This window comes from Sarcophilus harrisii, chromosome 2 (assembly GCF_902635505.1).
Source record: "Sarcophilus harrisii chromosome 2, mSarHar1.11, whole genome shotgun sequence".
Lineage (NCBI taxonomy): Eukaryota > Metazoa > Chordata > Mammalia > Dasyuromorphia > Dasyuridae > Sarcophilus > Sarcophilus harrisii.
The window spans coordinates 632,325,626-632,338,629 of NC_045427.1; the positions used below are offsets into that span (position 1 = coordinate 632,325,626).

Below are 13,004 nucleotides of genomic sequence, written 5' to 3' on the forward strand. Positions count from 1 at the left end.
GAGTACCCACTGTCTGGATTTTGGTCCCATTTCTATTATTAACTCTCTGTGTGACCTTGAGCTCATCTTCTACTCTGGGATTTCAATCTCCTTATCTGCAAATACTGCATGAGTTTTCTTTTTTTATTTAAACTGTTTATTTTAGCAGAGAGGATGCTCTATCACTCCAGGCTGGCAATTTCTCTGGCAAGTTATAGTTTTAGACAATTATCTCAAGCACTGAGAAATTAATGACCAACTCAGGGTCACACAGTTAGGAAAAGCTTTTTGGAGAAGGCAGCTTTGCACTAATGATAACAAACAGCAAGAAAATATGAAATGCCCAGCAATGCTTCTGACACATTCCCAATTCCAACTTCTAAAATTAGTCAATTTAGAGCTGAAAAAAATTCAAAGTCGTCTGCTCCAAGCCCCTCATTTAACAAGGGGGGAAATCATGGTCCACAAAGGGAAATGATTTCCAAGGTCAAACAGCTAGCAAACAACAGCACTAGGATCCTAGCATCACAGAGTTAGATCAGGAAGGGACTTTTAAAGTTATGGGGTCCAACCTCTTCATCTTTCAGATGAGGAAACTGAGGCCTAAGGAGGAACATGAATCATTCAGTGTCATAAGTGTCTGAAACTGGACAAATGTTAGAAATATAAATTAGTAGTATTGTGATGCTACTGGATAATTAAATTCCTCCTCCAGTGCTTTATCAGAACATAAAGGTGCCATGAGGTTCTTTTTTTTAATTACTCAAAAATCATCATTTTAAGGATTACTCTGGATCAACTAAGAAATTTGGAAAACACTTAGCACAGTTCCTGGCACATAGTAGGTGCTTAAAAAACTTTTTACTTTTCTTTCTCCTGACTACATGTGCCAACTGTTAGGGGACATGAAAAGAAATTTAATATATAGGGACAGCTAGGTGGTACAATAGATAGAGCATCAGCCCTGAAATTAGAAGTTCAAATCTGGTTCAAATCTTAACTCTTCCTAGCTGTGTGATTCGGAGCAAGTCACTTAGCCCCAATTGCTGTAGCAAAAAAAAAAATTAACATATACCTTGTATACACTCAAAAACATACACATTGAATATTAAAGAAACAAGGGAATAACTAATTGGAATATTGAATAACTGATTGGAATAACTGGAATTGAATAACTGGATTGGAATAATTGGAATACCATTGGAATAACTGATTCTTATGTGACCCAGGGCCACCTTGTCTAAATTCCCTCCAATAGAGAAATAACTTCTACAACATGGAAACCGACTTCTACTTGAATATTTCTATTGTCACTCAAGGCCCTCAATGGCTATACTGACAGGGACAATTTCCAGCAGATAGGAACAGGGATGATTTTCCAGCCACTTTAGACAGCAGAGGGGTCTTGTGGAAAGAGCACTGGATCTGGGGTTAGAGGGTCTGGCCCAAGACCCAGATCATCACTTCCTAGCTTTGCAGCTTTGGAAAGATCCTTCCCTGGGATTGAGTCTTCTTTCATAAAATGAGGGAGAGGAGTTGGACTAGAAAAGGGGGCTCTCAACCTGGAGTCCATGAACTTAAGAAAAATGGAAATCAATCTAGGCATTCTGGAAAGCAATTTGGAACTATGCCCCCAAAGCTATTAAACTTCGCGTGCCCTTTGGCCTAGTCATACTGCTACTAGCTCCATGCCCCAAAGAGATCAAAGAAAGAGAGAAAGGACCCGCGGAGACAAAAATATTCTGGCAGTTTTTGTAATTATAAAGAACTGGAAATGGAATGGACACCCATCAATTAAGGAAAGATTGAACCAAGCTATGGTGTATGGATGAGAGAGAATATTATTGTGCTGTAGGAAATGATAAAGTTTTTGAAATGATGAAGATTTGTATGAACTGAGGCAGAGTGAAGTGAGCAGAACTAGGAGAACAATTTCTATATGAACAATCACATTATAAACAACTCTGAAAGTCTTAGGAACGCTGAACAACATAATGTCCTACCATGATTCCACACAACTTGAAACGTGTCACCTACCTTCTAAGAGAGACAAATAAAATGTAATTTAAAAAATTAAGTTATGTAGCTAAACGTGCATTTTTATTTTATGTTTATATGTACATGTATGATGTATTTTATTTTGTGGACTTAAAATCTGATTTTGAGGAGTCCAACAGCTTCCCCTGACTGCCAAATGTGTCTGAGTCAGAGAAATGGTTAAGAACTTGCAGCCTGGATGGTCCCCATGCTCTCTCACCAGTACTTAATGTTCTACTAAAGGATTCATATCAGGCAGCATGACAGAATGGTCTAAGTTTGTAGCCAAAGGACGTGAGCCCTGACTGCCACAATGTCCTATGTGACACTGGGCAAATTATGTGATTTTTAAAGTGCTATAGAGGGCACCCCAAAAGTCACAGAGCAGTTATCTTTAAGTTTTAATCGCTATCATCCACACTAGCACCATCTGGGACATCAGGGATTTGGACTAGTTACCTACAGGTCCATCTCAGCTCTGGATCTATGGTGCCATCACCATAAGTAAGAGTTGATTAAGGAAGCTGTGATTTTGAACCAGTGAAACTGCACCTTTATGAAGAATGAGATAACAGGATAGGATCCATCCTTCCCTTGGAATCTGGGTTGGGTTCTAGCCTTCACACAATCAAAAAATCACAGATTTAGATCTGGAAGAAAGCCTAATCAACATCTGGGCCAAACTTCTTTTTTTTTTTTTTTTTAACAAATGAAGAAACAAAGGAAGCCCATAGTTGTCAGGTGATTTGCCTAGGGTCACACAGCTAGGAAGTATCTGAGATGGAATTTGAACCCAGGTCTTCTTGGTAAAGCCCACTGCCCTAACCGTTATATCACATGGCCTCTAAGCCAACTCCAAGATGGAGCTGTTGATCTTATCAGGGATGGACCCAACATTAACTGCAAAGGCAAGAGCAAAGAAAGCATTGGCCAAAAATACTGTCCATGGTACCACTGGTTTGCTGTGTACCTCACTCCCACTCTTCAAAAGAAGGAAGAGGAGAATAAGAGAGCCTCTCTTGGTTCATCAGTTGGATGTACCTGGTCAGTGAAGCCCTAGGGGAGAGGGAAAATAAGAGAACAATGCACCCATAACACATACAGTTCTGGCCAAGTTCTTAGAGGGAGTGCTATACTGTAAGCCTGAGTAATAAGAGGACAGACAGACAGACAGACATGGCATTAATTTCAGTCTTCCAAAATGGAGCCAGAGAATGTGATGCTATTTCCCATGCCTGAAGGGGCAGAAACATTTCTAGGAAAGTAGAGCTAGGGAAGACCCGGGGAATGTCGAAACTGAGGTGGGAGAAGGAGGAAGAAGGAAGATTTGGGTTCAGCTCATAACTCAATTATTAGTTGTATAACCCCATAGAGTCACTTAAAGCACTTCACACTTAGCCTTCTGATCTATAAAATGAGATCATTAATAGTGCCTTTCTCCCAGGGTCATTATGAAAAACAGATGAGATAATTTATGTAAAACCTTTTGCAAAGCTTAAAGAGCCACAAAAATATTAGTTATCGTTATTCATTTGAGATTTATCTAGATGTTGCTACTTGTTAGTGGGATCAACTCCCAGCCCCCTCTGCGCTCTTCTCAAGGACTTACATGGCCACTCGATCCTAGCAATCCGCCCAGGAAAGGGTGAGTGGATGAAGGATGCAGATAGCATGCTACTGGGTGGGTCGGTCCATTCCTACCTCCATCTTTGACAAGCTTCTCTAAAAGGGAGTGAGGTGCAGTGAGGAGGCAAGCCTGGCTTGGGAGTAAGGAGGACCAAATTTCATATCCCTCTTCCGATTCTTACAAGATACAGGACATTGGGAAAGTCACACAGAAGCACAAAAGTTGAGTCAGTCAAGCCCTCCAGAGCCACAGAGCTCCCCTCCACACTCAGAAAGGAAATCCCTGCCCTCTAATTTACTAACAGGAAGACTTAAGCTGAAGTCTCGCCTCAGTCACTGGCTGCATGACTCTAAGCAAGTCACTGAATTTCTGGCACCTGTTTGCTCATTTATAGTTTGATGGTGATAATTGCACTTCCCTTCCAGGGCTGTTGTGAGGATCAAAAGTTGTAAAATGTTTAGCACATCACCCGACACGTAGTAGGCACTTAAGTAAATACTACTTTCTTTCCATCAGCCTGAAGATCTCCAATGATCCAAACAACTTAGTCCATATTTACACACCCTACTCATCAGGAAGCTTTTTTGCTTTTCTTTCTCTCATCAAGTCTAATGTTACCTCCTTGTAACCCCCTCTCTGCCCCCATTCAGTCACTTAATCTGTCTATGCCAAAGTTTGTTCTGCTGCAAAATGGGGGAGATGCCCATGGCAAATATGTCCCAGGGGCGTTGTGAATCCCAAATGCGGAACGTTTGTAAAACAGTGTGTAAACCTGATAATGCTGTAGAGGGCGTCCAAAAGTCCCAGAGCAGTTTTAAGCTTTAATCTCCATAATCAGCATCACCATCATCATCATCACTGTCAGCACCATCATCATCATCATCATCACTGTCAGCACCACCATCATCATCATCACTGTCAGCACCACCATCATCATCATCACTGTCAGCACCATCATCATCATCATCACTGTCAGCATCACCATCATCATCATCACTGTCAGCACCACCATCATCATCATCATCACTGTCAGCACCACCATCATCATCATCACTGTCAGCACCATCATCATCATCATCATCATCACTGCCAGCACCACCATCAGTACCAACTGTACCACCACCACCGAGAGACACTGGCTGGCTCAAAACTGGATAATGAGGATCATTCGCATTTCTCTAGCTTAATGGTTCTCAAACTTTCTGGACTAGGGATTCTTTACACTCAATTATTAAGAAATATTGGGACAGCTGGGTGGTGAAGTGAATAGAGCACCAGCCCAGAAGTCAGGAGGACCTGAGTTCAAATTTGGCCTCAGATGCTTAACATTTTCTAGCTGTGTGACCCTGGGCAAGTCACTTAACACCCTCCCCCCCAGAAAAAAAAGAGAATTATTGAGAATTCCCCCCCCCAAAGAGTTTTTGTTTATATGGATTATATCTATCAATTTTTACTGTATTAGTGTTTGTCTTCTCAATGAGGAGGTGGAAAAAGAGGAAGAGAACTTGTAACCCAATATTTAAAAAATGCTAAATATTGTTTTTACATGTATTTGGGGGAAAATAAAATATTAAATAAATGTCAAAAATAACCTTTAAAAATATTTATTATATTAGATTGTGAAAGTAGTTTGAGCCCCCTGAAAGGGTCTCAGGGATTCCCAGGAGAATCACCCTTCAAGACATCCTACTCTAAATCTTTGACATTTAGAAAGAGATATTTCCTCAAAGCAAGTCTAAGAGAGAAATAGTGGAAACTTATACCCATTCTACAGATCAGAAAACAATTCAGGGTCACACAGCTAGTCAGAGTACTGGTGAAGATTCAAACCTGATGGTCTTTCTGCTTTCTAGGATCACAGAACAGAGACCTGGAACTGAAGGGGACCTCAGAGCCCAACTAGTCTAAGGAAACAGAGGATGAAACAGGTGGTATAACTATCAAAAAATTTATTATATTAGAAATTATAACATCTTAGTATTATTGTAAAAATAGTTTGAGCAGGATCACAGAAAGCAGGAATCTGAGCAGGAATCACAGAAAGCAAGATCACAGAACAGAGATCTAGAACTGAGAGGGACCTCAGAGCCCAGCTAGTCTAACATCATTTTACAGAGAAGGAAACTGAGGGTGAAACAGGCGGCGTGATTTGCCCAGGCTTACACAGCTAGTGAGTGCCTAAGGCAAAGTCTGGACCCGGGTCTCCCTGCCAAGCCACAGACTACACAAACTCCAAGGTCCGCATTGCTTTAAAATTCCCTAAATCTGAGCCGATGTGATGAGGGGGAATGATAACTGGAGGGGAAGCCTCACACCCCGGCCTCTCCCTTCACAGCAGGGGACTGGAAATCTAACCCAGAGACCAAGGAGAGTCTTCCTGGAAGCTGCCCCAGCCGGCTTTGGCCCAGGATGGAGAACGGAACCCACAGGAATCCCAAACCCAAGACAAGAGTCGGTGGAGGCGGGCGCCAGGGAGAGGAGCAGAGCCTTTTCCTTACCAATCCGTCACAGTTGCTGATGGCCACGGCCGTGCCGGGCATGCCGGTGATGCTGCCAGTGAAGATGCAGTCCTGGTGGAGGGGCTGCCGGGAAAGCTCCCAGAAGTCCTCCTGCCACTGGGCGAAGGCCCCGGGGGCCACCAGCCGCTGCTTGGGCTTCAGGCCCAAGTGGAGCTCCTTCCCGAAGATGGTGACGTTGAAATAAATGGAATACTTCCCCGCTGGGTGGGGGCCAGCCGGCTCTCCCGCGGCCCCGGCAGGGCTTCGGGCCACGCGGTGCCTGCTGGAGGGGGGGGCTGATGACGGGGGCGGCCTGCCAAATGCCCCGCTCCTGGAGGCGGCGGGTCCGGACACCACGTGCGAGAGGAAGCGGCCGTGAGGATCCGCGCTGAACGGCACAAACACGCCATAGTCACTTAATTTGCCAGACAAGAGCAGCTCTGTTGGGCAGAGAGACAGAGATTCCTCAGGATTCCAGGGCACAGGCCAGGGGCATGGAGGGGGCAGTGGGTGAACGGCCATTGGCCTCCCCTTTGCTGGCAACCCTGAATCCCAGAAAAGGGGAAGCCCCTCCACCCAGGCCTGGTCTCATTACTTCAGATCACGTCCTTTTATTGCCAGGTGAGGCAATTTAGGAACAACTGGAGCACAAACTCCCGGTTCAAATCCTTCTTTCGAAGGATTATAAACCTAGAGCTGAAAGAGACTTTGGAAACTATTGAGTCCAACTCCCCCCCCCATTTTACAGGTGAAGAAACTGAGGAACGGGGTGCTTAAGGTCACACAACTAAAGGTCACAATCTCTGACTCCAGAGTTAGACCTTACTACCTCCCCACATCACTGTGAATGTTTCCTCATCAATAAAATGGGAATAAATAATATCTTGTAAGTACCCGCCTCACAGGGCTGTTGTGAGGCTCAAATAAATAATGTCCATAAATCACTTTGGGAACCTTACAGTGTTATATGGCAGCTAACCTGCTGCAGGGTAGCTAGGTGCCATAATGGTTAGCGTGCTGGACCCAGAGTCAGAAATTCAGCCTCAGCCTCTCACTAGCTAGATGACTGAGCAAGTTCACTTAATCTCTGTCAGCCTTAATTTTCTCATCTGTAAAATGGGGATACTAATAGCAACCCCTCCCAGAGGTGTTGTAAAAATCAAGTGAGAGCATACATTTAATTATATGCTATAGAAATGTTAGCTGTCATATCCGTGTCCGTGATCCTTGGCAGCTCAAGCTTCTAATTATCTCCTAAATTTGTCAAGTTGGGCCAGATCTCGGAGTCAGAAGGGACTATAGGTCATCTAATCTAGGAAGCAGAGGCCCCAGGATGGGAAATAAGAAGACAGATAATAGGTAGCAGAGCTGGGGTTCAAATGCAGGCCCTCTAGCATGAAATCCAGGCTTCCTATATAGCCCTGAGCCTCTCTGGGCACTGCTGCGCTATAAACCTCAATTTTCTTTTCCGGAAAATGGGCATAATAATGCTGTCTCTACTTGCCTTCCAGGGCCAGTATGGGAAAAGTGCTTTGTAAACTTCAGAGCACCAAGTACGTTCAAATTATCCTCCTCACTTTGTTATATGTCCTCCCATCTCCCAGGGTTTCTACACTTGGGGAATAACGGTCAAGTTCTGTGCAGACACCAACATTCCAAACAAAACAATACCTCAATCTCTGGGCCCCCGTCAACCCTAGCAGAAAAAATGCCTCCCGACAGAGCTTTTCGACTCTTTACAAGTCAGCTAGCAACAAGCATGTGAACTATGCGTTCCCTGCCCGGCAAGGTCCCCCTCCCTGGGGAGTCAGTCATCCACCAGGGACAGGAGCCAGGAGGCCGCTATCTGGAGATGGGCCCCAGAGAGAGCCCTGTGGCAAAAGTGGGAAGGAGTTCTGCACTGGTGGAACACCCACTCTGCTCCACCCACCTAGCCCCAACTTAAGGGATGGCCCAACCAGCCAAGTGCATAGAAAGACACAAAAATACACCTGTCAAAACAAACACACCTAGCAACCCCCAAAATAGTCTACCATTCCAAGAGAGAAAAAGTGTTAAAGGAGAAGAAAGGGGACAAGGGAGACAAAGGAAAGAAGGAAAAGAGGGAAAGAGGAAGGAAGGAAGGCAGGAAGGAAGGAAGGGAGGGGGGAAGGAGGGAGGGAAGGAGGAAGGGAGGGAAAGGAAGGAGGGAGGAAGACAGAGAAAAAGAGGAAGGTAGGAAGGAAGGAAGGAAGGAAGGAAGGAAGGAAGGAAGGAAGGAAGGAAGGAAGGAAGGGAGGGAGGGAGGGAGGGAGGAAGGAAGAAGAGAAAAAGGGGAAAAGGAGGAGGGAGGGAAGAAGGGAGGAAGGGAGGGAGAAAGAGGGAAAGAGAAAGAGAGGAAGGGAGCAAGGGAGGAAAGAAGGGAAAAGAGGAAAAAGGGAGAAGAAGGAGGGAAGGAAAGAGGGAAAGCAGAGAATAGTGAAAAAAGCACTGAACCTGGAGGCAAGAAATCTAAGTTTGAATCCCATCTCTGACACTTTCTAGCTTACGTCCTTCATCTCTCTGAGCCTCAGCTTATTCATCTTTAAAATGAGGGGAGGGGATAGACTCACTGGCTTCTGGGATCCCTTCCAGCTCTAAATCTATAGTCCTATGGTTCTCTGATCTAAGATCCCACACTCTCTACCTTCCAGGTTGTGGAAAGGAAAGCACTTTGGAAATCAATTGCAGTATGAATGGGAGCTATTATTAGAAAGGAAGCGAACAGTTCCAAGTTTAGAAAGGCAACTCTTTAAAGTGACACAGTGACCAAGAATTTACAAGGCCCAGATCCAGGCTAAGAAAAAAGGAAAGGAGGGGCAGGCAGAGGCCGGCGACATGCACGCTCCCGGCCCGCGGTGAGCCTGGGGTCACAGCCCCCAGCATTAGGCCACCGGCCCAGGCAGCAGGCACTGCAGTGTCTCCGACACTCCGGGGCTGTCAGGACCGCCAGTGACAGCTCCTTGGCTTCCATGTGGGATGATTCATGGGTCGGAGCTCGAGGAGGGATTCTCATTTCTACACATCCAGCTCTATCTGTGTCCCTTCCCCCTCACCTCCCTGGCTTGATAAAATCCAGAAATGAGGTGTCCCTAAAAATCCTTTTCCCTCTGGGGCAACTGAGAGGAGGGGGAGAAATGCTGATTTTCCTCGGTTTTGCTAAGCAAAGCCTGAATGATGGTTACAGATTGGACTTCCTGGGGTATATCCTTGGAAGCGTCCCACACATGGGGCAATTCTGGGCCATGAATGCACATCCTATGTGCACGCTCACTGGCACCGGGGTGTGGTTTCTACAAAACCAGCGATTGTGTTTATTGGTTGATTCCGAAATGGGTTCCAAACCTTTTGGGGGGGGAGGGGGAAATTGCTTTGATTTTCCTTTCGGGTTTTGTACATAATGTGAGAGAGGACCCTAATATCGAAGCTAACCACATGGGTCCTCTTGCGACAATTCCTAGTGCACGTCCGGCACCTGGGCCCTGGAAGAACAAACCAGAGGTTCGAATTTCCGCCCTTTGGGGGGGCGGGGGAAACGGGGCACCTCGGTGTTTGTAAACTTCTCCCTTCCTGGGGCCAGGGTCAGAAACAGAGAAGTGGGAGGATCAAAGACTGAGAAAGAGGCGGAACAGGGGGGAAAGGAAACCGGGCTGGGGAAGGGAAAGGGAAAAGAGAAGTGAAGAGAGATAAAAGAAAGAAAGAAGAGACAAGGAGGAAAGAGAAAAATAAAAAAGGAGAAATAGAAGATGAAAGAGAAAGAAACTAGAAAGAGAAGAGAAAGAGAAGGAAGAAGAGAAAAAAAAAAAGGAGGGAGGGAGAAAGAGAGGAGAGAGGAAAAGGAGGGGAGGGGAAAGGAAGGAAGCAGGGAAAAAAAAGAAAAGGAGGGGGGAAAGAAAGAGAGAGAGAAAAAAAGACAGAGAGAGAAAGAGAGAGAGAGAAAGAAAGAGAAAGAAAGGAAGGAAGGAAGAAAGAAAGAAAGAAAGAAAGAAAGAAAGAAAGAAAGAAAGAAAGAAAGAAAGAAAGAAAGAAAGAAAGAAAGAAAGAAAGAAAGAAAGAAAGAAAGAAAGAAAGAAAAGGAAGGAAAGGAGATATGCAAAGGAGAGAAAGGAAGACAGGATGGAGTGGAGAAATGAACTGTTCAGCCCAAAGTTTGCACACACAGCAAGGCACGCACACATCTCTCTCTCTCTGTTTCTGTCTCTGTGTCTCTCTCTGTCTCTCTCTGTCTCTCTGTCTCTCTCTCTCTCTCTCTCACACACACACACACACACACACACACACACACACACACAGCCCAGATCCCCTCTCAGTCCCGATCCCCCTCCCGCCAGCCTCACCTTGGGTCCTGGTGGCCGCGGCAGCCGAAAGCCAGCAACTGAGAGGGAGCCAGCACGAGAGCAAGACCCCGAGGCAGTCCATCTGGGGCGGGCGCCGCGGAGCCGGGCCCGCTCCCTCGCTCGGCAGCAGCGCACGGGCCGGCCGGAGTCCGCCTCTGGGCTCGGGCTCGGCGGAGGAGGCGGACTGAGGGATGCGCAGCGCCGCCAGCTTTCCTGGCTCTGCAGACGCCGGAGACCCCGCGAGCCCGATTCGTCGGCTCCTCCTCCCCGCAGCCCGCCCCGGCCCCGGCCTCGCTCCCGCCCCCTCGCCCCGAGTGCGCGCTGCACCGCCGCCGGGACCCGCTGCCCCCGAGCTCTGCAGGCACTGGGGGAGGGCGGGGGCCGGGGGGACGGGGAGGGGAGGAGCAGAGATGCGAGGGGAGGGGAGGGGACAGAGCGGGGGAGCGCCGGAGAGCTGGCGAGAGATGGAACTGACCCAGAGACCGAGACACCGAGAGACAGAGACCGACGGAAGGGGCAGAAAGAGAAGTAGGGAGACCGCGAAACAGAGACAGAAGAGCCTAGGACAGAGATACAGTGAGAGAGAGAGAGACAGAGAGACAGAGAGAGAGAGAGAGAGAGAGACAGAGAGAGAGAGAGACAGAGAGAGAGAGAGAGACAGACAGAGAGAGAGACAGAGACAGAGAGAGAGACAGAGACAGAGAGAGAGACAGAGACAGACAGAGACAGACAGAGAGAGAGACAGAGACAGAGAGAGAGACAGAGAGAGACAGAGACAGAGACAGACAGAGAGGAAAAGAGACAGAGAAGAGAGAGTAAGAGAGAGACAGAGACAGAGAGAGGCACACAGGGAGACAGAGAGAGACAGAGACAGAGACAGACAGAGAGGAAAAGAGACAGAGAAGAGAGAGTAAGAGAGAGACAGAGACAGAGAGAGGCATACAGAGAGACAGAGAAAGGGAGGGGGGGAGCAGGCAGAGAGACAGAAACAGATTGGGAGAGACAGACACACTAACAGTTCAAGACAAAGACAGATGGACAGACCCAGTCTGGAATCAAGGCAGAACATCAGGGTGGGGGTGGAGGGCAAGCTGTTTCCAGGGAGATTTGATGCTCTGGGCAGACTTGGTTGGTCTCGTGTTGCCCAAATCTCTGCAGGATCTAGTGGCTGGGGAACAGCCAGGCTGGGGGGAGCTGGGCCTCAGGGTTCCTGGCTCTCCTACCCACCTACACCCAAGCTCTCCCTCCCCCTCTGCCCTCCTTGGGCTCTGGCCTCCCCACCTGGCCCTGACTCTTGTTGGGAAAGGTTCTCGAAGACCCCTCCCCTCACTGGGCTGCCAGAGATTCCCAGCAGGCGAGGTGGCATCTAATCCCCATTCTTCCTTATTTTAGAGGAGAAGAAGCTGAGACCCCCTCCCCCAAACTGAGTCATTTACAACTGAGTCCCAAGGAGAAGGCCTGGGATTCCAGCTCTCCATCTGGGTCCTGCCCCCTATGATCTCCTTGTCCCAGGGATTCTTGCTTTGTGCCATTATTCCCACAATCATTCTCCTGAGGTGCAGGCCTGACTGAGGCCCCTGCTCATTTATCTTAGTGGAGAGGTGTTCTTTAAAAACAATAAAATCCAAATTCACTTGCTCAGGGTTCAAGGCCTTCTGCACTGTGGCTCCAAACTGCCCTCCTGGCCTTGTCCACCACGCTCTCCCTGGCTCAGGAATTCTCTGCTTCACCCCCAGCAGATCCCAGCAGACCTGCTTCTTCCAGGCCCTGCCTTCCCCCCCCCCCCCCCCCCCCCCCCCCCCCCCCCCCCCCCCCCCCCCCCCCCCCCCCCCCCCCCCCCCCCCCCCCCCCCCCCCCCCACCCCCCCCCCCCCCCCCCCCCCCCGCATGGGCCCTTGGGCAGCCAAGCCTCTCCACCCTCAAGGCCTGGCTCAGAGGCCACTTCTTTGCTGAAGCCTTCTAGGATTCCTCCCTGTCTTCTCCCAGCACAAAGTATCCCCTCCACCCTGCAGTTGTCTGTCTGGAGCCTTCCTTTGTTCCCGTCCACCTCCCCTTTACATCCTAAGCACTCCTACATATGTGCTATCGCCTCTGTTAGAGTATGGGCTCAGGGAAATGGGGCTGGGTTGGGAAGCAAAAGACCTGGCTTCTTACTGACTGACTTGAAGTAAGTCCCTTCACTTTTCTGAGCCTCAGTTTCCTCATGTGTAAACTGGGACAGAAGGGTGCTAGGGGGCCCTCTGAGGCTCCTTCCTCCTCTAAATCTATGATTCCATGATCTTTGGGTTCAAGCTCCCAACAAAAGTCGGCACTCAATGCCTATTGATTGAACTGAGCCTTTAAGAGGTTACAAGGGGCAGCCAGGTGGCCCCAACCCTGAAGTCAGGAGGACCTGAGTTCAAATTTGACCTCAGATACTTAACACTTCCTGGCTGTGTGACCCTGTGTAAGCCACTTAACCCCAATTCCTTCAGGAAAGAAAAAAATCCGGCTCTACATCCAGTTGGGA

At 47.9% G+C, this 13,004-nt stretch overlaps 1 protein-coding gene across 2 annotated transcripts in view; it reads right to left on the bottom strand.

The window, feature by feature from the left end:
* The window catches only part of ADAMTS14 (ADAM metallopeptidase with thrombospondin type 1 motif 14), a 107,681-nt gene extending 96,927 nt beyond the window's left edge, over positions 1 to 10,754 (bottom strand). For both annotated transcript variants that reach the window (XM_031956823.1, XM_031956822.1), the window contains exons 1-2: positions 10,497 to 10,754; positions 6,142 to 6,581 (exon numbers count right to left, since the gene is read on the bottom strand). In XM_031956823.1, the coding sequence (XP_031812683.1) occupies positions 6,142 to 6,581; positions 10,497 to 10,578 (522 nt within the window). In that variant the 5' untranslated portion in view covers positions 10,579 to 10,754. The remainder of the gene's footprint in view (positions 1 to 6,141; positions 6,582 to 10,496) is intronic.
* Positions 10,755 to 13,004: the final 2,250 nt, after the last annotated feature.